Source organism: Lemur catta, chromosome 16 (genome assembly GCF_020740605.2).
Source record: "Lemur catta isolate mLemCat1 chromosome 16, mLemCat1.pri, whole genome shotgun sequence".
In the NCBI taxonomy this organism is placed as follows: domain Eukaryota; kingdom Metazoa; phylum Chordata; class Mammalia; order Primates; family Lemuridae; genus Lemur; species Lemur catta.
The window spans coordinates 42,011,744-42,035,238 of record NC_059143.1 but is presented as its reverse complement, the minus strand read 5'-3'; the positions used below and the strand labels follow the sequence as shown (position 1 = coordinate 42,035,238).

At 40.8% G+C, this 23,495-nt stretch overlaps 1 protein-coding gene across 2 annotated transcripts; it reads left to right on the top strand.

Annotated features, from left to right (window-relative positions):
- The first annotated feature begins 5,078 nt into the window (after positions 1 to 5,078).
- Positions 5,079 to 19,629, top strand: NARS1 (asparaginyl-tRNA synthetase 1). 2 transcript variants are annotated; one of them, XM_045527434.1, is made up of 15 exons: positions 5,079 to 5,314; positions 6,389 to 6,471; positions 8,473 to 8,538; positions 8,631 to 8,723; positions 8,807 to 8,896; positions 10,193 to 10,271; positions 11,292 to 11,362; positions 12,625 to 12,711; positions 13,958 to 14,179; positions 14,290 to 14,489; positions 14,866 to 15,001; positions 15,295 to 15,408; positions 17,403 to 17,534; positions 17,853 to 17,984; positions 18,511 to 19,629. In XM_045527434.1, the coding sequence occupies exons 1-15, from the start codon at positions 5,272 to 5,274 to the stop codon at positions 18,640 to 18,642; spliced, it is 1,680 nt and encodes a 559-aa protein (XP_045383390.1). In that variant the 5' UTR covers positions 5,079 to 5,271; the 3' UTR covers positions 18,643 to 19,629. The 2 variants fall into 2 exon arrangements, with proteins under 2 accessions (XP_045383390.1, XP_045383391.1); XM_045527435.1 differs by having other exon boundaries at positions 5,080 to 5,314; positions 6,392 to 6,471.
- The last annotated feature ends 3,866 nt before the right edge of the window (positions 19,630 to 23,495 follow it).

Sequence of the window (23,495 nt, the reverse complement as noted above, 5' to 3'; positions counted from 1 at the left end):
GATTGTTTCATCGTAGTAACTCCCACTTGTAGTTCGCAGTTACAAATATTTTAAATATTACTGAGAGTTTCGGGTTGCTTCACTGATTCGTGAACTACGCGAACACTGCTGGTCTCGCTCGGAGCCCCGGTCGGGAGACAGAAAAAGGAGCCCTGAGGCGCTTGCAGTGATTTTTGCTGCTTCTTTCTCCGAAGCTTGTTTTGAGGAGCAAAGAAGCTCAAAGCACAAGGCTCTCTGAAGACGTCTGTGAGGATGCTCGGAAAAAGCGCCCGGAAGTCGCCGTTCCCGCAACTTGGAAGAGCCCCCGGCTTGCCCCCACATCCGGCGGTGCGGCGCCTCGGGCAGGGAGCCGGAAGAGCAGGACTGAGTGCAGGAAACGCGGAAGTGGCCCGGAGACAACATGGCGGCGACGGCGTCTCGTGCCCTGAACCCAGGCCGGTTGCTGGATACGGTGGCCCGTGGGGGCCCCTCAGTGTAAGATCAGAGAAGCACATCCCACGCCTGCTGCAGCTGTACCTTCAGTACAAACCTGAGGGGGCGCGGAGGCGGAACACTGGGGAACCTCAAGAGAAGGGCGCCCCAGCTGGCCAGAGTCGGAATGAGACAGAAGAACAAGCCATTCATTCATTCACTCACCCATTCATTCAATAAGGGGCACAACCTTCAGTGTTCCTGGAAGTAACCCTTTCAGCGATGCTTTTAGGAAATTTCTGCTTTCAGAGGGAGGTCGGACTAAATGAGCCCGTCCGCCTAAGAGTTGCCAAGTGCTGAGCACAAGGCTCTGCTAAGTGTTCTGCAGAGATGGCAGCAAGGCATCTTACCTACAGTCTAGCGGTGTCGTGTAAAGGCCACTACCAGACACAGAGGTTACAGGGGAGTACAATGCCTGCAGTGGGCAGATGAAGAGAGGATGCCCCCCGGGGACAAAGGGAGGCGGCCCCGCCCACATTATTTTTTATGGGGGTGTGGGGGCAGAGACTGAGCCTATCTGGGAGAGGTGGTCTGCGGAAGCCATGGAGCTGTAGTCCCTTCTCCCACTTCCCAATCCTGTGGTCTTCACCGGTATTGGGAGAGTTGGTCTTTCTTCCCAAAATAGCAGTAAAGATTCCTGCCTACTGACCTCAGAGTGGGTCACAGACATCTCAATTATTTTATCGAAAGGGAGATACCTGGAGAGTTCTTTAAACTCAACAAATATTCACGAAAAAATCAATAACATGCATTCCACTATGGGGAAGATTGCACCCTATATTGGCTACTGGTTTAAAGTATACATGGCACACTCACAGGTGCCATAAGTGACTCCCAGTAGGCCATTCAATTATTCTTTTAAGCCAGATGCTTCTGAGCAACGGAGTATTATCAGTCTGCTATTGCCACAATAAAGATGTGTAACAAAATGCCCCCAAAACTCAGAGGTCTAACACAATCATTTACTTTTCACTCCTGCATCAAAGGGCCAGCTGGTCTGGGCTGAGTTCAGATGGGCTTGTCTGCACACTGCAGACTGGGTCCACGTCTTCTGCATATGTCTCTCACCTTCCTTGGACCAGTGGGCCAGTTAGGGCATGTTCTTCCCATGGTGACGGTAGAAGCAAGAAAACCAGCTCAATTATACAAGCACATTCTAAACCTTTGCTTGTATCACATCTGCTAATATCCTATGGTCAAAGAAAATCCACATGCTAAGCCCAAAATAAATGAAGCAGGGAAGTATATTCCTCCTGTGTAGGAGAGGGGAGCATATCCGAATATTTTCAGTAATAAAGCCCTGCTCTTATGTATGGTTTTGGCAAGCAAACCAAACAAAAAACCCCAATAATCTAACTTAACACAAAGCACTTGATTAGACCACCGAATTCCATAGGTATGAGCTCACTGTCATACTTCCTTTACTGAAAATAAATTTCCTGGTTAGAGGTGAATGTACCATGGACATGGATACATGATTCTGTAAATCCACAAATGTTGGTGCCACAGGCAGAGAAGGCACATCAACACACGTGCACTGTGTGTCTAGACTTGGGAGGCACGTTGCTGCCTTCTTCAGGAGTCCTATGTAATTTACCTGCCACCCAGTGGCCAGCTGGTCCTCCCAAAGAATACTGTCCTCTTGGGTTCTCAAAGTTGGCTTCTGAGTACCCTGTTGGGTACTCAACAGGGGCAGTGGCCAGCGAGATCAGCTGTGATGAAGGGCAGTCCATGAGGTTGGACCCAGGCATAGTCTCCAGCCTGCTACTACAGCCACTTCGTATATGGGCTCTTTTAGCAAGAACTGAGGTGTTTGGGGGAAAAGCCAACATCCACAGATTACAGAGACCTCCATACAGAATGCCTCCTTATGGATATTTACACAGAACAAGAAATCTTCACATTCTGTGCCCATTCAAAAGGGTCCATCCATATACTGCCCCACCAGACCTCCTGTACCTAATCTTTAATCTTGTTCTAAGTCCCTGGTTAACTGGCCAACCCTTGAGCCAGTGTCCATCAGCCCCTTCAGGCCATCTCTCCTTACCTGAGATGTGGAAAACCAGTCATAATGCTCAGAATTTTACCATCTGAGATGATTTCCCCTCACTGCTACCTTTTTAGAGCCATGCCCAAGTAAGGCTAGAATAGCTGCTCACTTCTGGCATGTGCCAGCACATTATGCAGACGTCAGTACCAGGCCCATTTCTTCCATCCTGCACTAACCGGAAATAGAGAAATCCTGTGAGGTTATAGGTGTGGACTGAGGAAGGGGTAGAGATCTAAGCCACCTTCTTCTGTAGCTTCCTGCTCGGGCCCAGTCCTGTGTACATACTTTTTATTTCATAATGTAATGCTGCTGTGTACATCCAATTTTAAGAATCAGATAAAACAAAATTCATAAAGGGCAGTTCAGATGACAGTCCCGTGGTGCCATGTGGCAGGAGCTATGGCAAGAGGGTACAGTCAGCTTGCCACAAGGCAGCTGGGGGAGTAAGTACCCTGACCTCAGTCCTCTCTCTCTGTTCTCCTGCAAATGTCCCCATTGGCTGCAGGCTGTGGTGGGCAGCCTCAAAGATAGTGCCACTGACCTCCATCTCCTGGTGTTAACCCCCTTGTGGAGTCCCCTCCCATGTTGTACCAGGGTTGGTATATGTGACCAATAGAATATGCCAGAAATAATGAAATATCACCTAACAAATTAGGTTATAATTGGCACTGCAGCTTCAATTTTGGTCACTGTGGTAGGCAGCTTTCTCAGATAGATGGCCCTGTGATTCCCACTTCCTAGTATTTATGCCCTCGTGTGTTACCTTCCTTTGAGTGTGGGCTGGACCACATGACTCGTTTCTAATGACCTGAACATGGATGATAAAAGCAATGGGATGTTACTTCTTATTTTACTTAATTATTATTATTTTTTGAGACAGCATCTCACTTTGTCAGTCAGGCTGGGGTGCAGTGGTCCAATGGCAGCTCACTGCAGCCTTGAACTCCTGAGCTCAAGCGATCCTCCTGCCTCAGCCTCCGGAGTAGCTGGGACATACCACCAGGCTCAGCTAATTTTTTAATTTTTTGTAAAGATGAGGTCTCACTATGTTGCCCAGCCTGGTCTCGATCTCCTGGCCTCAAGTAGATCCTCCCATCTTGGCCTCCCAAATGCTGGCATCATAGATGTGAGCAACTGCACCTGGCCAGCAAGTTACTTCTGAGATTAGACAACAAGAGACTGTGACTTCTGTCTTGCTTGGTTGTGCTGATGAAGCAGGCTGCCCTATGGAGAGACCCATGTAGCAAGGAACTGAGGGAGAACTCTGGTCAATACCCACTTGAATGACTATGGGAGAGGAACCACCCTAGATGAGACTTAAGAATCTTCAATTAAGATGACTGCAGCCCCAGCTGACACCCTGATTGCAGCCTTTAGAGACATTCAGTGCCCAGATTCCTGGTCCACAGAAATATGTGCTAACAAATGTTTGAAGTTTGGGGGTAATTTATTATAAAACAAGAGGTAACTAATTCTCTCTCCGTCTGATCACTTGCTTTGGGGGAAGTCAGCTGCTGTGTCATTAGAAGCCCTATGGGGAGCCCCACCTGGTGAGGAATTGAGGCCTTCCACCAACAGCCATGTGAACGACCCTGTCAAGTCTTCAGATGATGCAGCCCCTGCCCACAGCATGTTCATGAGGAACTCTGAGCCAGAACTCCCATCTGAGCTACTTCCTTATACCTGACCCTCAGAAACTGTGTGAGGTCTAAACATTTGTTGTTTTAAACTGCTAAGGTTTGGGGTAATATACTTTGTATCAACAGATAACTAATACATGGGCAAACAGAAAACATACAGCAAGGAGGGAAAAGGAAAGTCCATGAAATTGGGTGAAATACTCTTTAGGAAAAGTATTTGGGTCACCATCTTGATAGGCCTGGGAGCTATGTATGGAGTTATTTGGAGAGTGGGCCTTTTGTAACAAAAACAGTTTTCCTTTGCCACAAAGGCAAACTCTGGTATTCCACTAATTGAGAGTAATGATAGCTACCCTTTATTAGTACCTCTTACAAGCTGGGCAGCGAACTTATATTGTCTTTCACAAACAGGGAAACTGAAGCTCATTCAGGTTAGGTAATTTATCTAAAGACACACAGTGAATAAAAGGCAGAACCAGAATCCCCACCCAGTTCGTATTCCGAAGCCCTGCTTCTTCCCACTACATTATTACGGCAGCTCCAACAATGATTATTAAAACATTAAATGATAATAAAGATACCACAGTTCTTGTCCCACACACAGGGGTACGTGCGTTCATTGAAGTTAGAAAGGTAGAGCTTCTTCCTGCTTACGAAACAGGGCCGTTCTCCATCTCCACCACGGCTCACCCTATCTTGCTGCTGGCGCTCCATACACTTGCTGATGACGTTAATTCAACTAGCATGGCAGCCTCTGGGGATCTGGACATCTTTGGTCTGGTTTGCAAGAGGACCAGGCCCGTCTCGAGCTGGGGCAGAATTGAAGGATTCGGACAAGAAAGTTTGGGGACCGAAGGGCGCAAGGCGGAAGCGGCGCCGGGGTCTCGGGGTCAGGACCGTGCAGTGAGCTTCCGGACCCGGAAGTTGACTCTGCCCTGATCAAAGATGGCGGCCCGAGCGCCGCTCGCACACCTCCCGTAACCAATGGCGTCCCGACGCTCGGCTGACTCACTAGGGCGACCTCGGCACTACATTGCATGATGCAACGCTCGAGTCCGGGAAGCCTTGGGTGCACGTTGGGGTAATAAGGCGGTGGCGGTGTAGCGGTTGATGTCCTTGGAGGTGACCAGAGCGACCGCAGGGATGGTGCTAGGTGGGTGAGCTCGGTGTATGGCGCGATGCTCCCTGTCTGGGGTTAGGAACTCTACTCCAGCCGAATTCCAACGCTTATCTCAGTGCCAGGCACAGAATGGGCGCTCCACAAATGTTTGCGGACCGACTGGAGGGAGGGAGGGAGGAGATGAGGGACCTGGCCCCTGGCTGGGCCCGAGAGATGGGCCAGGCAGGGGCTTCCCCGAGCCCTGTGTGCCCCGACGCTGCGACAGCGGCCACTCCGGCCCTACCCCACTGCGAGAAATCCCGTGATTGCGCTGAGACTTGGGCGCTGGGAGGGGTTCAGACGTAGTGTAGCCCCCAGATATGCAGTTGTTCAAAGTGATCGTCAGTAAAGGACATTAAAATTCTAATTCTCTTTCACTCAGCCTTATTTTTATTGAAATTTCCAGGGAGACCTTACGGTGCAGTAGGGAAAAAAAGAAAAGATTTAGGAGACCTGGATTAATGTCACTGTTCAGCCCTACTGGTTGTGAGGCCTTTTGCAATTTGTCTAACCTCAGAGCTTTAGTTTCCTTTAAAGACGAGGGAACTTGATATTTATTTGCCGTCTCTGCACTCGCATTGTGATATCTGATTTGTATGCGTTATTTTATTTCATCCTCAGTACAACCCTTCAAGGTGGGGATTGTTTTTTCTCATTTTATAGACTAAGAAATAAGCTCAGAATGGTTAAGAAAATTCCCCGGGGTCACCGTGCCTTTTAAGGTACAACATCCAAGATTCCAGTGTAGGTCTGGTCAACTTCAAAGCCCTTGCATTATTTTGGGGTATTTAAGTAGATAGAATAATTAAGTCAATAGTAGAAAAATTAAAATTATTAGAGTTCATTTTGAAAAGCTAAATTTGTAATATGTTTTTATGAGATGGATATCATTGAAATGGGAGAATAGGAAAATAATTAGGATATGAATTTCTTATTGACCTCATTAATTTTTTCTACTCAGATTCGGGTTCTGTTTACAAAGGTAAAGCATGAATAAAGTAGCTGCAGTATAAAAGTGACTGATAATTATTGGCCAAACAAATAACTTATTCTCATTTTGTAAAACAGCAGAGCTGTATGTCTCAGATCGAGAGGGAAACGATACAACGGGAGATGGAACCAAGGAGAAACCATTTAAAACAGGTCTCAAGGTAGTGTCTCTTCTCATTAGGAAAATGACTGCATTTATTAATGACTTAATATCAGGTATTATGTGACTTGTCAAGAATTTTTTTTCAAACACTAGATTTTAATGCGTATTTTCAGAAAAGGGTAAGGAAGGAATATATACAGATATGTAGCTTTAAAACTGTTTCGATGATCAAAGTCTAAACTTACTTGAACATTTTAAAAAGGTGTCCTTTTTCTTCTTTACCACTCGGCATTGTATCTTGGAATTTTTCTATCCAATGAGTCAGACTGCTGCTTTTTCAACTCTTGTAAAAATAAAAATCACCTTTCCTTAGTCAGATGACTGCTAAAAGGCCTTTTAGTGAATTTGCCGCAATCCAGAGTGGAATCCTCAGCCTTAAGACTCAAAGACCTGATTTAGGTCAGCACACCAAGAATGGACCGATTTCTCTAAGCAGACACATGAGTCTGGAGCTTGAAGCTATTAATAGAACGCCAATTTATTATTGTGTTATTATTTCTCAGGACCTAGAATCCTCAAATGAGTTTAACACATTCTTTCTAAGCAGACTTACATGGACAGCCAAGTGGAAATCAAATAGGTTCTTTTAAAGCTTGGACCTAGAACATGGATTTAGGTAACTAATTGCATCAGGTTAAGGTGTGGCCCAACACACCCTTCTTAAAGTATTCCATGGACTTAACTTTTGAACTTGAATGCTAGGATGTGTTGGCTACAACTGCCACATAAGGAAGATGGCTGAAAGTTCCTTCCTTGGGTCTTAACTAGGAAAAGCAGTGCCCTGACACTCCTTTTTGTGTGCATCCATGCCTGGCCAATCCCCCTTTTTGTTAACTATGTTACAACATTTATTTAGTTACTAAATCCTCCTAACCTGGGAGCATTCTCTCCTCTTTTAGGTTATACCGTATGATTGTGCCTTGGCATGGCATACATGAGTTTTGCTTTTTAACTCTTAAAGGGAAATCTTTCTCTCATTTCTGGGTTATTGAATGCCTCCTTGTGGCTCCCCAAAACTGATGATACCATTTAGGTGAATGTCAACAGAATGTTTCTGTTAGTAAAAGTGTGCCGTTCTGATTTGGAGAATGGCAGTTTGGTTCTTTCAGTTGCAGTGATATAAAAGGAGGGATCTCTTTGCATTTATTAATGACAGTACTGCAGACTGTCAGGTAGTAAATGAATTCCAAATGAACTACACATAGCCCTACAACATCTAATTGTTAAAAAAAATGAACTCTCTTGGATGTTTTCAAAAGATCCAGATTCCCTCCTTCTCTGAGACTAATGTCCCTTTAGAAAAGGTCAGTTTTTGTAAGCTTAAGATCTTGCAAGGAGAGAATAACTCATTGCATTTCTTGTTTGGTTTGATAACTTGGAAGAGATTTTGAAAGAATGTTTGAAGCAATAAAATATCATCTTTCATATACAACACAAAATATAAGCTATTAAATGTTATATAGCACAGCAATGCCTTATGTGTTTGGTGAAAACAGGTATTCTACATTCTACATGTAGGAATTTTTCAAATTAAATGAAGCTTTGCCTTTTGTGTACTTGACCATTATTTTGTTGAGTTTCAAAAATGTCTAACGCACTTCTGTGATTTCTTACAGAGCACTAACATTTTAGATGTCACCTGCATTTGGCTTTTGCTATTAAGTGTCTCTTCTGTTGTCAGTGTACCTCTTCTGGTCACTACAGCCATGTAAAGTCTAGTGTTACTTCTGGTCTGTCCTGGGGAACTGTATTCTGTATGACTGAACTTGCTGGAATTGTTTTTGAGAGGACCTGAGGGCTTGTAGTTTAAACAAAGTGCTTCTTAGTATATTCAACGAGTCACTGCCAATGTCAACTTCTGGCTGTTGAGGTCTCTATGCTTTTTTGTTGGCTCTTGTTGATGTTCTGGATTGTTGAAGTTGCCTCATAATTAAGGTGTTATTCTGATTTTAAGTATTATACATTAAAGAAATATCTTTTTTCTCCCTCTCTACCCAAGGCTTTGATGACAGTAGGAAAAGAACCATTTCCTACTATTTACGTAGATTCACAAAAGGAAAATGAGGTAGGGTGAACCAAAAGCTTTACAGAATTATATTTTGTGAATAAATTTTCATAGAGGTCTTGAAAAAATTAAACATCTGTTTATCTCTTTAGAGGTGGGATGTTATTTCTAAATCACAGATGAAAAATATTAAAAAAATGTGGCATAGGGAACAAATGAAGAGTGAATCCCGGGAAAAGAAAGAGGTGAGTAATGAATTGGCCACTGTAAACAGTGTTAGAGTCAGAACACCTGACACCACTTTAACAAATTGCTTTATTGTCAAAAGGCAGAAGATAATTTGCGAAGAGAAAAGAACCTAGAAGAAGCAAAAAAGATTACCATTAAAAATGATTCAAGTCTTCCAGAAGCAAAATGTGTAAGTGTGTATATCATTTCGAATATTATGGACTTGGCTACATCAGATCCTTATTTCTGTGTTTGAGGGCATGCCACATGGTTTGTTCATTCTGTTTTTACTTTCCTTGTAGAAAGGATAGAGAGAAATAATGTTTGAAAGTTATGTGGCTAGTTCTTTAGAGGTTCATTTTATTGCAGAGTTCAGTAATTGCTTATTAAATGAATTCTGTCCAAACTGAACACCAGCAGACCTGGTATCCAGGCCTGGCTGTACTGTGTGTTGTTGGTCAAGTGATTGTATACCCTTTCTAGTATCAGTTTCCTTATCATAGAATGAAGAGGTTGCAATCTATGATTTTTATGGTTTATTTAAATAGCTAAAAAATTCATGATAAAATCATGCCATGAAAAATAAATAAGTAAATACGTAAATAGATAAGCTGGGTGCAGTGGCTCGCACCTGTAATCCCAGCAACTCAGGAGGCTGAGGTAGGAGGATTGCTTGAGGCCAGGAGTTTAAGATCAGCCTGGGCAACATCATGAGACCCTGTCTTTAAAAAAATGAGAAAAATTAGCCAGCATGGTGGAGTTCATTTGTAGTCCCAGCTATGGGGGAGGCTGAGGCAGGAGGATCACTTGAGCCCAGGAGTTCAAGGCTACAGTGAGCTGTGATTGTGCCACTGCACTCCAGTCTGGACAACAGGGTGAGACTCATGTTTGTGATTTTGTGAAATTGGGTTCACTCTTCTTCCTTCTTTTCTTTCTGGAACCCAAACAGATCACTGGACTATGAATGGACATGGTTTGATTTCCTGTAGTTTTTATTGCTGATAAATTGTTATATTTTTCCTGTTTCCTTAATGATGGAGCTGTTTTCTTGGCTGCGTTCATCAGCCCCTTCCTCTATTCATCTCTTCTCTCTTTCATCCCCCAAGCAAAAAGCTGCCTTTTTAGATTCCAAGTCCTGGACTGTATTGAAGGACTGTGGGGTCATGGAAAAGGTCCCATGTGGACTAGGACTGTTGCTATTGTAGGGGCAGGTGCTCCACTTGTGACAAATCAAATTCATTTATTACTTGATTTTATATAGCAATATCTGAAATTCTTCTGATTGTTTCTCATTGCCAGTTTTGCACTAAAAAAAAAAAAGACTTGAATTTTTTTGAACCACGGTTCTGACAGTACAGTGACTGTCTCCAGTTTTGCACCATTTGTGATTTTTTAACGCTTTGTTACCATCCGTCTAATATTAGTGAAAAAGTTGGTATGTATAAATGACATGATTGGTCAAATATTATTTATTTTAATTTAACAGGTGAAGATTCACGCATTAGAAGGATATAGAGGCCAAAGAGTGAAAGTGTTTGGCTGGGTCCACAGGCTGCGTAGGCAAGGTAAACAGTATAGCTTTTCTTTCTTTTTAATTTTAAATATCCCTGGTCTTAGATGAAGAAAAACATAAAAACATTTACTTGGGTTCATTTTTAGGGTTTTTTTTGTATGCTGGCCTTTTTTTCTTTAATTTTTTTCAGAGACAGAGTCTCGCTACGTTACCCAGGCTGGACTTGAGCTCCTGTGCTCAAGCAATCCTCCCCGCTCAGCTTCCTGAGTAGCTGGAACTATAGGTGTGAGCTACTGTGCCCAGCTTTAAAGGATATAGTGACTTATATCCTAAATTTGTTCTTACTTAAAATGACTATTGAAAGTTTACAGATTATTTAAATGGTGTTTCAACTTTAAGCACTCACAGTGATGTGGAGTTATCTAGTAAATATTTGTCAAATTGAATTTTAATTATTTAATGAAAAATGGGATGTATTGGAGGAAGTTCATATCTAAATCTGAAACATGGCCATAGTTTTTACTCTTATTATTGGTATATTTGCATTCTATTTCTCCCTTGGTCCCGATATTTTGTTTTCCCTTTCTCTTTTTATTTTTTTTATTATGGTATTATATGTCATGTGATATATAAACATTTTATGTTTCATTTTTTTATTGTAACTGATTTTCAAATCTTTAATAAAAAACAATGGCACATAAATAAGATAGTGATTCCATTCAACAATATTTATGCCTCTTCCACTGAGCACACAGTACTATGCTAGACATTGCAGGGGATTCAAGGTTGAAGCAGGCTTAATCCCTTAACTCATGTTGCTACTATCTGCTTGCCCCTGGTCATGAGGATCATGGGATCACGTAGGATTTGAAGTACAGTATGGTGGAAATAAAATGCTTTACAAATTGAGTAGCATCATTACCAATGAGTACTTAAAGGAAGGGGGCCGTGTGGGAGGTTTGAACTTTCAGTGTTTAACCTGAGAAGTTCCTTTACATAAGATTAAGTCATAAGAAAATAATCTGTAGTGTCTTGAGAACAGCCTGGCTAAATTTTTATTTCTCATTTTTAGGGAAGAATTTAATGTTTCTGGTATTGCGGGATGGTACAGGTTATCTTCAGTGTGTCTTGTCGGATGACTTGGTAAATGTTTTATTTATGTCTGAAAATTAGATTTTTTTCAGCAATTTTCTTTATTTTGCGAATTCTAGAATCTGTGTACATTTTTAAACTTATATTCATAGCAGGTAACATGTATCAAAACATCAAATTGTATGCTATAAACATATACTATTTTTGTTAACTATATCTTAATAAAGCCGGGGGAAATGCTTTTATTATGGAAAATTTCCAACACATAAAAAGTAGGACAGTATGAGGAATCCTCATGTGTCCCTCACTCAGCTTCAGTAACTACCGATATTTGGCCAATCCTTGGTATTTGTCAACCCCTCACACATCATGTCCTTTCATTCAAATACACATGCACATGGATCTCTGAGAAAAGTTATTTTAATGTAGTCACCTACCATTGTCAGACCCTCACCCAAATTAATACAACTGCTAAATGTTACCTAATATCCAAATTCTCCCAATCAATTTGTAGTCCCTTTTTAAAATAGTTGCTTAATTTGAATGAGGATCCAAACAAAACCTACATGCTGCATTTAGTTCATGTGACTGAAATCTTCTTTAATCTATAAAAATGCTCTCTTCATTCTCTTTTCTTTTTCTTCCCCTTGCTATTTATTTATTGAATAAAAGCCTGTTCGATTATCTTATGGAACTTCTCACCCTGTAGATTTGGTTCATTGCATCCTTGTGGTGTCATTTAGCAGTTTCTCCTCTTTTTTATAAACTGGAGGTTAGATAGGATTCCGTTCAGTTTTTTGGCACAACTATTATACTTCACGGGCAAAGCTCTGTTCTTCTAGTCGCATCACATCAAGAGGCACATAAGTAATGTCTTGTCATCTTCTGTAATGACTGGTGGGTTCAGGTGTTGACAACCTGATCTCTCCATTTTAAAGTTTCCCCTCACTTTTCTCCTAATGACTTTAGCAAGAATTGATGCTCATAGTGTAGATGGTCTCTGTATATTATTTTAATAGTCCAGATTTTAAAAAGTAAAAATAAGCTGGATATTTTTAAGTTATGTGGGTTAGTGTCATTTATGCATATGTGTGTGTATAATTTGTGTATTTACATATATGTGTGTATCTATAGATAAATCTTCGTTTTCCACAAAAACAGCTATTGTTTATTCATATTACAAATCAGTGGCCTTCTTTTTATTTTACTAGTATTTGACCAGATAACTTGTTTGTAAATAATTCTTCTAATTTTCTGTATGTTATTTTAATATCAATGTGAATAACTAAATTTACACTTTGACCTTTTTATAGTGCCAGTGTTACAATGGATTAGTCTTGTCTACTGAGAGTAGTGTTGCAGTGTATGGAATGCTAAAACTTACCCCAAAGGGCAAGAAGGTGAGTGGATTGAGTTCTTCCCTGGGTGAATGAATAGGTGTTTGTTTGTTTGTTTTGCAATGTCTTTGTACTTTTGGTGTTTGGCATATAAATACACAAATATGAAGCACATGCTAAATTTAGTGTGCCTTTAACAGTGAAATACGTGCCCTATACAACTCATATGATAAAAAGAATGCGGGGGTTTTCAACCTTATAATTATTCCTGAATAAACCTCACAGGCTATAAAATAGCTACTTTGCTGTGAGTATATTAATAACTTTTCAGCTAGGTGGAAATAAAAACTTAATAACCCATCCAGAAAATTTCAGAGAAGAATAGTAACCTAAATCTGAAACTTTTTAAATAGAATTTGAAAGCCTCTTTTTAAAAAAAGTTAAACGTAACTCCGATATTCAGAGAACTGTTTCTTCTTTAGCCAACAGGCATATAACCTATCCCAGTTACAGTTACTTGTTGGTAATTACAGTTCACATAACTACTGTGGTTATATTTGTTGGCTAGGAAAGAAAACAAACAAATGCTACATATTAACCACAAGAGGGAGCAGAGTCCTCCTAATCAGCTACAAGTATTGATAAAAGGTCTCACAGAATTCTGTAAAAGAATCTATAGTAAGAATAGATTATAGTAAGAATATAGTAATGAATATCTGATTCAAGTTCACTGAGTTTTCCTTGGAAGTAATGTGATTGCAAAATGGAGTGGTTGTTATGATGTTACTTGGTATCCAGTGTTTGGTAATAAGATAATTATATATTCCAAGATGTGTGGCTTTTAAAATGAACTGCTTTTAATGGAATTATTAGGGGAATTTTAATTTTTATTGTATATGTGTTCCAAAAATAAACAGCTCTCAGTAAAATCTTTACATTTAAGGAGTTTTTCAATATGGGTAAATATGTTAATTGAAATTAGTGGGCAGACAATAGAAAGATACACCAAAATGTGAACAGGAGTTAGTAGTTCCTCCAGGTTGGGGGATTACAGGTTATTTTCCAGTTTGTGCTTTTCTATTTTTAAGGAATGTATGTGTGTATTTACTCTGAAATAGTAAATGTAAAAATATCAATATAAAATTGAATTATTGGGTCTTTGCTTTTAGAAAGGTAAGGCTAATAATGATGAGGTTTTCAGAAATACCAGCTTACCAAAAATTTTGATGTAAAAATTTTCAATACTGTTATTTTTGTATTTCCTTCTCCCTCCCTTTCTTTTTCCCCACCCTACTTTTAAAAAATTCAGGCTCCAGGGGGCCATGAGCTGAGTTGTGACTTCTGGGAACTGCTTGGGTTGGCCCCTGCTGGGGGCGCTGATAACTTGATCAACGAAGAGTCTGACGTCGACGTCCAGCTCAACAACAGACACATGATGATCCGAGGAGAAAACATGTCCAAAATCCTAAAAGCACGTTCCATGGTCACCAGGTGCTTTCGAGATCACTTTTTTGATAGGGGCTACTGTGAAGTAAGTGTGGTTTGTCAGCTTTTGCAAAAAATACCTCCTTTGTCATTTTGAAACCTGAATGGCGGTACTCACCCTAGGCCTTTATTTCCTCCTCCTTTCCATTTGAACAGGTTACGCCTCCGACACTAGTGCAAACGCAAGTGGAAGGGGGAGCTACGCTCTTCAAGCTTGACTATTTCGGGGAAGAGGCATTTTTGACCCAGTCCTCTCAGTTGTACCTGGAGACCTGCCTTCCAGCCCTGGGGGATGTTTTCTGTGTTGCCCAGTCATATAGGGCAGAACAGTCCAGAACACGAAGGCACCTGGCTGAGTATGAAATTGTCTTTTTGTTTTTATTTAGTTTTAGAAAATATCTTTAGAGATGAAATTTTTGTATAGGTAAATGATAGCTATGTAAAAATTTTTGATCTATTAGGATAATGGAAGAACATGTTAAGAAGTTTTGCCTTCTTAGGCTATAGCTAAGGTCTGTGTTTGCACTTGGCCTTGATCCTTTACGTGTTAAGGAATAAATAGGAAATCATCACTCAGGGGGCAAGAGGGGAGTCCGAAACTAATTTGCCGAGTTGGGACTTGGTTAGCATCGTTGGAATTTTACTTGTATGACAGTTTCCCAATGTTAAAATCCTTGCTTTTGAAACCAGCATAAGAGAAGAGTGGTTCTGAGCTAGTGTCTTATTCTTCAGATACACTCACGTGGAAGCCGAGTGCCCTTTCCTGACCTTTGAGGACCTCCTAAACCGATTGGAGGACTTGGTCTGTGACGTGGTAGATAGAGTCTTGAAGTCCCCTGCAGCAAGTATAGTGCATGACCTCAACCCGGTAGGTGTGGTGTTTGTAGAAATAAAAAGTTGTATTTTGGACGTTTTTTTGGAAGACATTGAAGCCTCCACCACAGCTTTTGTAGAGTTGATGGTGATATTAGGCATTGTCAATAATTTCATTCTATTTTAACTTACATAAGAAGAGGTTCATATGTTTTCCATTTTAGGAATGCCTGCATAGTTTTTTAGTCTGAAGAAATATTTTATTATAATGATAAATGTTTTCTTTTAATGGAAATTTTAGTGTTAGTGGTTTCTTAATATACACTGTATTTTTCCTTTTTACAATAGAACTTTAAGCCACCCAAACGGCCTTTCAGACGGATGAACTATTCAGATGCTATTGTGTGGCTAAAAGAACATGATATAAAAAAAGAAGATGGAACTTTCTATGAATTTGGAGAAGTATGTATTTCTCTCTAATCATTATTTTAAAGGTGATATTGTGTTCCAGTGGCTTGCTGCTTCTGGTTAATTAACTAGTAAGAGGCATCTGCTTGTCCTCAAATGGTCATAGCAGAACATGCGTCATGGGGTTGTCCGAGGATTCACTGAGTTAACAGATGTAGGGAAGCCTTAGAACAGGTGCCTTTTCTATAGCATCCAGTAAATGGTAGCAACTTTTTAGCCACCTTTCACATCTCATCCTTTGCTTCTTTCTCTTCTTTCATGATTGTTCTTTGGCCTCCACTTAGGAGCTCTACTCATAATTCTCTAGGCTGACAGGGATGCTCTAGAAGGTTGTGAAGCCTTGAAATTACATGCAAAATGTATGTATGTATTTTGTTTTTTTGGAGAAAGTATCTTGTGCTTTCAAAAGGGATTCATTCCCCCCAAAACAGTGTTTTAAAACTCCTTTACGTGGAAGGCAATTCAAAGAAGATAGCTGCTGGTTAAAATGCAAAACCAAGAGAGAAGGCCTTGGTGGGGAGGGTAGCCTAGTGCCCCAGATAAACTTAGCATTGTTTTTTGCCTGAGAAACACCCTTCCAGCATGCATTGGGGGTGCAAATTTTTAACACCATTCCATGCCCTCTTTCCTGTGCTTTTAACCATGCTTTACATAATATTTGCAAATCTAATTATTTTACAGGTGAAATGTGAGTAGCTGCTGCTAACTAGAGTTTTGGTTCTTAGAAGGAATTTATACAGAGAAGAAACAATATACTACTAGGACTATATAAAACACTCATTGTTTTGTGATTCAGTTTATGATGTATAATACAATTTTGTACTGAAAACTTAATACTATTAGTATACGTAATTGTTAGCTAGGTAGTGTGATTGAGTGGAAAAAACACAAGCTGCGGAGTCGGAAGCACCCCCTCCAACTGGGCTTGGCTGCCCCCTCTGTCCCTCCCTGCTGTATGACTGAAGACCAGTGACCCCGCTCTCTGGTTTCTTATCTCTACAGGGTCCATGGCACAGGGAGCCCTCAGTGCCTGTCAGCATTTACTGTACGTTGCTATCACCCCATACATATGAGGACACTAAGTAGATAAATGGCCTTCAGACTTTTTGAGGTGTGCAATAAGACCCCACTTCCCTAAGTACATCTTACACAGAAGCCCAGTGTGTAAAGCAGATACAAGCTAAGGGACCAGAGCTTGGAAACGGGTGTGTGCTGTGGAGTTGCTGCGCTCCCTGTCAGTTCTTACATCAAGCAAATTAATGAGTCTTCTTTTCTCTCGATCAGTTTTTACTGGAACAAGACTTTTCAGTTTTAACTTGAATTTATGTGTGGTACTGAAGGATGTTTTGAGAGAGGAACGGATTAACTTGATCCATCATCATCTAACATTTCTTGGCTAGCTATTCCAGGTGTGGTTACACTTATAAATTTGACATTGGTTATTTGTCTTATGCTTGTGCCTTACTATCATTAGAGGCATGACTGATTATAACAGGAAAGAAGTGCAGATAACAGGAGAGTTTAAAGATTAGTGTCATTCATAACGTACTCAGTGTGTGGATCAATGATGTTCTGCAGCGTCATTCACTGATCACCTTGTGCCTTATGGAACTAAATGGACCACGTTCACTTCAGAGCTAAGCAAAACAGGCCACTGAAAAAATAGCAGTGTCTAGTCACAGCTCGAGCTTTGCTTTTGTTTCTCTTTTTGTTTTTTTGGTTTTCATTCCTCAAGCAGCATGGTGGTTAAGATACACTGTAAAAGGAGGTCGATTTTTTTATAGCTTATTAATAACTGTGAGTTTTAAAAATATATTTATTTCTTTTTGAAAGAAATTGTTCCTTACAAGTGTGTATGGGTTAAGGGTTGGTGTGTGTGCTCTACTATGTTGAATTAATGGAAGGAAGAGCTGATATGGGTGAAAGAGCCGCTGCTGTCTTGTTGCGTTTGGAGCTGTAAATGTTAATGAAGTCTTGTTTAACCTCAGGATATCCCAGAAGCTCCTGAGAGACTGATGACAGACACCATTAATGAACCAATCTTGCTGTGTCGATTTCCTGTGGAGATCAAGTCCTTCTATATGCAGCGATGTCCTGAGGATTCCCGTCTTACTGAATCTGTCAGTTTGTGATTCACAGAGTATTAGTCATTTTGCTTTTTAAGGGGGTAGGGAGTGTCATCTGTAATAAGATACAGCTCATGGCAAATATTATATATCTAGAATGACAGTGTTTTAAAAAGTGGGTTTTTTCCTCCTCTGATTAGGGTTAATATGCTTTGTAAATTAGAGAATCTAAATAATATTTGAATTTTGCATGATCACAGTGTTTCCTTTAGCCATCAGAGCTTAATTGTAATTTTCGTTTAAGCTCCAGGGCAGTGTTGTGTCTGACAGCCTGGCACTAACCGTGCATTTTATTCTTGCTTATATTTAAAGGTCGACGTCTTGATGCCCAATGTTGGTGAGATTGTGGGAGGCTCAATGCGTATCTGGGACAGTGAAGAAATGCTGGCAGGTTATAAAAGGGAAGGGATTGACCCCACTCCCTACTACTGGTATACAGATCAGGTAAAAACAAGTCTTAAACATTCTTTAAAATTTTTTCATCATAATAGTTCTGTGTACATTGAAATGTTTATAAGGAGAGAATTCAGGGTAGTACTTTGGTGTTTGAATGAGCTGTTTTCAGGTTCCTGGTTATAATGATGTGGCATGTGACTATTACCAGTTTTCTGTTGGCCAAGTTACATGTCAGTTCATTTGCAAACCTGTTTAACAGCTGGCCTAGCTCATTGCATATGAGTTTTTAAAAATCTGGCATTAGATCCCACCAGTATCTAGTACTATCCTTCCTTTTCCCTGGGTAAAGAGACAGTAACTCAGTGTAAGAGTCTGAAATCTCTTCTTTCCAGAGTGGTACTTAATCCCTGGTTTATTTTTCATACCAAATTATTCCTTTACACATGGTTCATGAAGGCAATGTAGATTAAGGATTGAATTCTTAACCGCAGTGAGCCCACTCCTCTCACGGTGGAAAATTTTAACCATTTTAGATGATAACATTGACTTTTCTCTCTCTCTTTTCTTTAAACAGAGAAAATACGGTACGTGTCCTCATGGAGGATATGGCTTGGGTCTGGAACGGTTCTTAACTTGGATCCTGAATAGATATCACATCCGAGATGTGTGCTTATACCCCCGGTTTGTCCAGCGCTGCCAGCCGTGACCAAGGCCTCTTGCAGCATGAAGGAGAGAATATGGTCATGAAAGGAATAGACTGCCTCTTTAAGAAAAACACAAAACAAAAAGCCAGAATCTTCCCTTTTTGTTCCATTGGGGTATAAACTGTTTCTGTTCTCTCTGTTTTTTATTCCTACTACCATAAAAAGTAGCCCAAATTACTTGAACATCAAGTGATGTTGAAGTTGTCATTTTAAGAAAAATAGCCATTACAAACTTTGGGGGAAATATATGGCAAGTAACTCTATAGTTACGGATACATTTCAGCTTTTTATCCAATTATAGGTCATAATTTTTGGGTTATATACATAATTAGTTTTAAATTATGGTCAAAGACATTCCAGTAACTTAGTCTTTCTGTCCTTTTAAGTGTAACTGGAATTCTCTGATTTATTTTATTGCATCATTGACTTAAAACAAACATCTTAGGGGGAAATTGGCAATATGGTGTGAAAATCTGCTGGTATTAGAACGGTATAATTCAGCAGTAGATACTAGAATCAAATGAATGTGCAAGTCTTCTGGATCAGTTATTAACCTTTTCTAAGTCTCCATAGCTGCTTGTAATTCTGATGCATACAAATTGATACGGGAGAATTTGTAAAAATGGAATTTCCTTAATATGAAATAAGAGCATAATTTGGGGGGGTATTTAAATGATTCACAGCATCCCTCTTAGCATTAGTTTAAGCTAAAGAGGCAGACTGATCTTCTTTCCTGGTAATTCCTAAGTAATTAAAAATAAATAAGTTCAAAAACAATTTGCTGCCAGCATCTTAATAACAACTGTAAGTGGCTGTTTGAGTTGCCCCCGCCATGTCCTTAGATCTAATCTGTGCTACCTTATTAACTCACAGCAGGCTTCTTGAATGGCTTCATTTCAGATTTAGTTAATTTCTCCCCCAAATGCATGTCATGTATTCTCAATAGGCTGTATTTCCAGCAATCAATAAATGAACACATGTAAAAACTCTTTGTGGCTTAATTTTCTTAAAGCTGAACATCTTGTGCCTTTTGCATTTTTTTATCTTTTTATTTTTTATGATGTATATGTGTGAAGTTAGATACTGCCCCAATTAGGTAGGTATTACTAAAGTTGTATGGTAATGAAAAGGAATGGTTTTTTAAAATTAGGTATGGTGGTCCTAGTTACATTTTTTTAAATGTTTTTTGTCTTGTATTTGGACACATCAGATTTTATCCTATTTTGCAATTAAATGAAATGACAGATGGAAACAGGGCATTTGTAGTCTATCTGGCCTGTATCTTTAAATAAAAAATACTTGGAAGAATGTGAATGAGCTCCAGATGTCTTCAACTAGGCAGTTCATTCGATCAGAATTCAAGTGAAGAGGTTAGGCTCAATTAGCTTAATTTTTTTTTTTTTGTTTTGGGATAGGGTCCTGCACTGTGGTCCAGGCTGGAGTGCAGTGGTGTCATCACAGCTCACTGCCACTTCCAACTCCTGGACTTAAGGGATCTTCCCACCTCAGCCTCTCAAAGTGCTGGGATTACAGGTGTGAGCTACTGCGCCTGGCCTAAATTTTAATCATGTAAATGGGTTGAGAATTTTAAAATGCTAAAGGAGAGCAAGGATAAGAAAGTCAAGGTCGTGGTGACCTCAGGCCAAGAAACTGAGCACGGTGGGGCTCAAATCTCCTGCATGTGGACTTTATTCCTTTCACTGTGTGGTCGTTGCCCTAAACCAGGCATCGCAAATGTCATCCCACGTCCCTCTGTGCCAAGGACCAGATCACAGACACCCCTGGATCTGAGTTCCTGCTCTTGGGCCTCTTCTGTCAGTGAACTCCCATCTCACGGCTCTTTCCTCCCCGAAACCTGTTGATTTTTGCACCAAAAACCACCTTCACCTTAGGCACTTATGTAACAGACTTGCTGAAAGTTTTGGAGACAAGCAGGAGGCTAATTCAAATTAAATAATCAACTTGCCATCTTCTTAAATGTCCTTCAGCCATTTCTAGCAACCCCATTTTCCACCTTGTTCAGCTCCCGTCCACCTTGCTGCCTCTAGCAATTCTGAGGAGCAACCTTGACTGCACATTGAGATCAGCTGGGGACCTTAAACATAAGATGCTTAGGTCTCACCCCAGACCAGCTGAGTCTGAATTTCAGTGGTGGGACCAGTATGTTTTTTAAAAGCTTCCCAGGTGAGGCTGTTGCAGAGTGAGGTTGGCAGTCATTAGGTAGCTCCCTCCTACTTCTAAACTCAACCTTAAGCCTCTCAAACTTTTGCTGTAGGTCCTCACTTAATGGTTTCATATTCATCTCCGTGGTGGAAATGGGAACACCAGGGCAAGGCTGTGTAACTCCAAAACTTGAATTATTTTAAGCTGCCTTAAAATCAGTGTTTTTCATTCAGCCGTTCTAGGAAAAAAGAAGGGATGGCATGATGTACCAATATTGTAATCCATAGTATTTGGAAGTTGCCACTCAGTTAAATGACTCAGTTTCTTATGCTGAAAAGTTTCCTTCTACCTCATGGCTTGTTACTAACATGATTAGGTAAAGAACATGATCTTTAAAGAGACATTGATATATGGGGGACAAAGACAGCAGTTTCTAGAGTCAATATCAAGTTTGTATCTGATATAACTTCATATCCCAACTCAGAAATGGCGGTGTTCAAAAGTGTTAGCTTATTTAGGTATTTACCTCCATGTTGCTAAATAACATGTTTATTTTACTTTGTTGATATTTCAGTTTTAGACATTATTTGTCACTCTTCTAAGGAAGATGAGGATTTCAATTCTTCCTTTTTCTGTCACTGCCATTCATGCACACCTTTTTCTCATTTCCCCATCTTTCCAATTTAGTTAAATAATTTTGGTTGGCTGCATAGGATGCTATAATTGCTTTTCCTTTTCTGCCCAATTTTTTATTTTCCTATTACTAATAGTTGTCTTATTTTTTCTTTACCATTAGTTGAATCCCAAAAGCTGTTCAGACATATTGAGTAGTTACATCTTCATAGAAGCTTCTCCTGGAGCCTCTGCTGTAGTCTGAACTAGTTGCCCTCTAGTCTTAGAACACAGTTGTCACCTTGCCATCTTCTTTCACTCATCCTATTTCCTTTGTCTTTTTCCCCTCTTGGACAGCCTGTGTCCTGTACCGCATGGTTCCTGTTTCTTGGTTTACATCCTCATTTTGGTGGAACACGTTCTCTGGTAGTTTCCTAAGAGAGGGCTCATGGATGTTAAGTTCATTGCGACCTTGCTTGTCTGAAGATGTTTTTAATCTATCTTCACACTTGAACCATATTTTCCATATAGAATTGTGGGTAAATGTCCATTGGATGTTCCACGTGTGTAGGTAGGAGATGTGAGCTCCACTGTAGGCTGAGCAGCCTGGGCTGGTTAGTAGGGGGCCCATGTCAGTATCGGTTTAGATCTTTCCTCTCAGGCTGGTTGGGTTTCCTGTGGAGGGAAAAAGCAGAAGAGAGTTCACTGAACTCTGCTGTTACGTGTGGTGGCCCTGCTCTCAGCTGTGCCTGGGCTTTGCAGTCTAGAGCCCTCTGTTACCTCTCCTGGAACCACACCGCTAATTGGCTGCGGGGGACGGGGAGCAGTCACCCCCACTGCAGGGCAGGAATCTAGACAATCTGCTGCTTTAGCAGACTTTCAGTCCATCTCATTCTAGCATCTCCTTCTCATCCCCACTTCCAGAGGTACTTGCTGCTGCCAATCCTGAGCCACCTGGGGATTCTGTTATGTGATCTGGATTGTTCTTGTCTTAGCACAGCCAGCCAGCTTTAGGATTCGGTTTTCTTGGGTCTCCTAAATCATTAAGCATTTATTCGCCTGCCTTCCGGCTTTTAAAATTCTGTTGCTGTGGTTCCCTTTTTCTTTTTCCCCTCCTTTTGGGTTTGAGCTTGAAAACAAAATGCACCAACAAAACTTCTACTGACATTTTAGTAGGCTTTTTGGGAGTGAGTGAAACCATATCCATGTGTTCAAGTCCTCATCTTTACCCACAGGTCATTACTCTGAATTTGAAGACGAAAGGGAGTGAGCATAAGCAGATAGGAAGAGATGTTCAATTATGAGCTATCAGGAAGAGCAAATTAGTAAGGAGAATGATGGATTCTCCAATAGTAGGGGAAGGCAGTACGGAACTGCGAAAGTTGTAAGTGAAATTTAACTGGGCCACGGGAATGGGTAGATATGCATTATTCTTTGGCTTTGTCTGTTAAAACAAAAAAAGAATCCTTAGTGCATTCAGATTCATAGTTGTCTCATAGCTGCCGACAGCGGCTCTAACAAATCCATGATGCTGGCGACAGGAACGACTGGGTGAGTGGTGAGAACACGAGCTCTCTGACCCTTGCCTTCTGTAACCTTTTTCTCTTTTGAGCTGCAGCCTGAAGGAGTGGAGCAAGTCCTGGCTTGGGAGCCAGCCATACCTGGCTCCAAATACCAGCTCTGCCCCTTGCTAACTGTGTGGCCTTGGGCAAGTCAGGACCTCTGTGACTGTTCTCCTCATCTATAAAATAGGGTAATACGACCTCTTTATAAGATGGTGGCAAGGATTTATAATGTCTGGCCCTTAATAAATGGAAACCGTTATTATCAGTTATTCCTTTTCCTGCTGCCAAAATGTGGGCATATTCCAAGAGTCTGTCCTAACTTTCCTTATTATAGCTACTCTGGTCTGTCGCATACAAGACCTTGAGCCTGGCCTACGAGGCCCCCTGTGAGCTGGCCCCTGCTTGCCTCCAGGCCTCGATACTTACCACACTCAGCTCAGTCGGAGCTTACCTCCGACTTACCAAACCAGCACCTGCAGAATGCATCTTGCTGTTGAATAGTTTGCTGCCCTCTC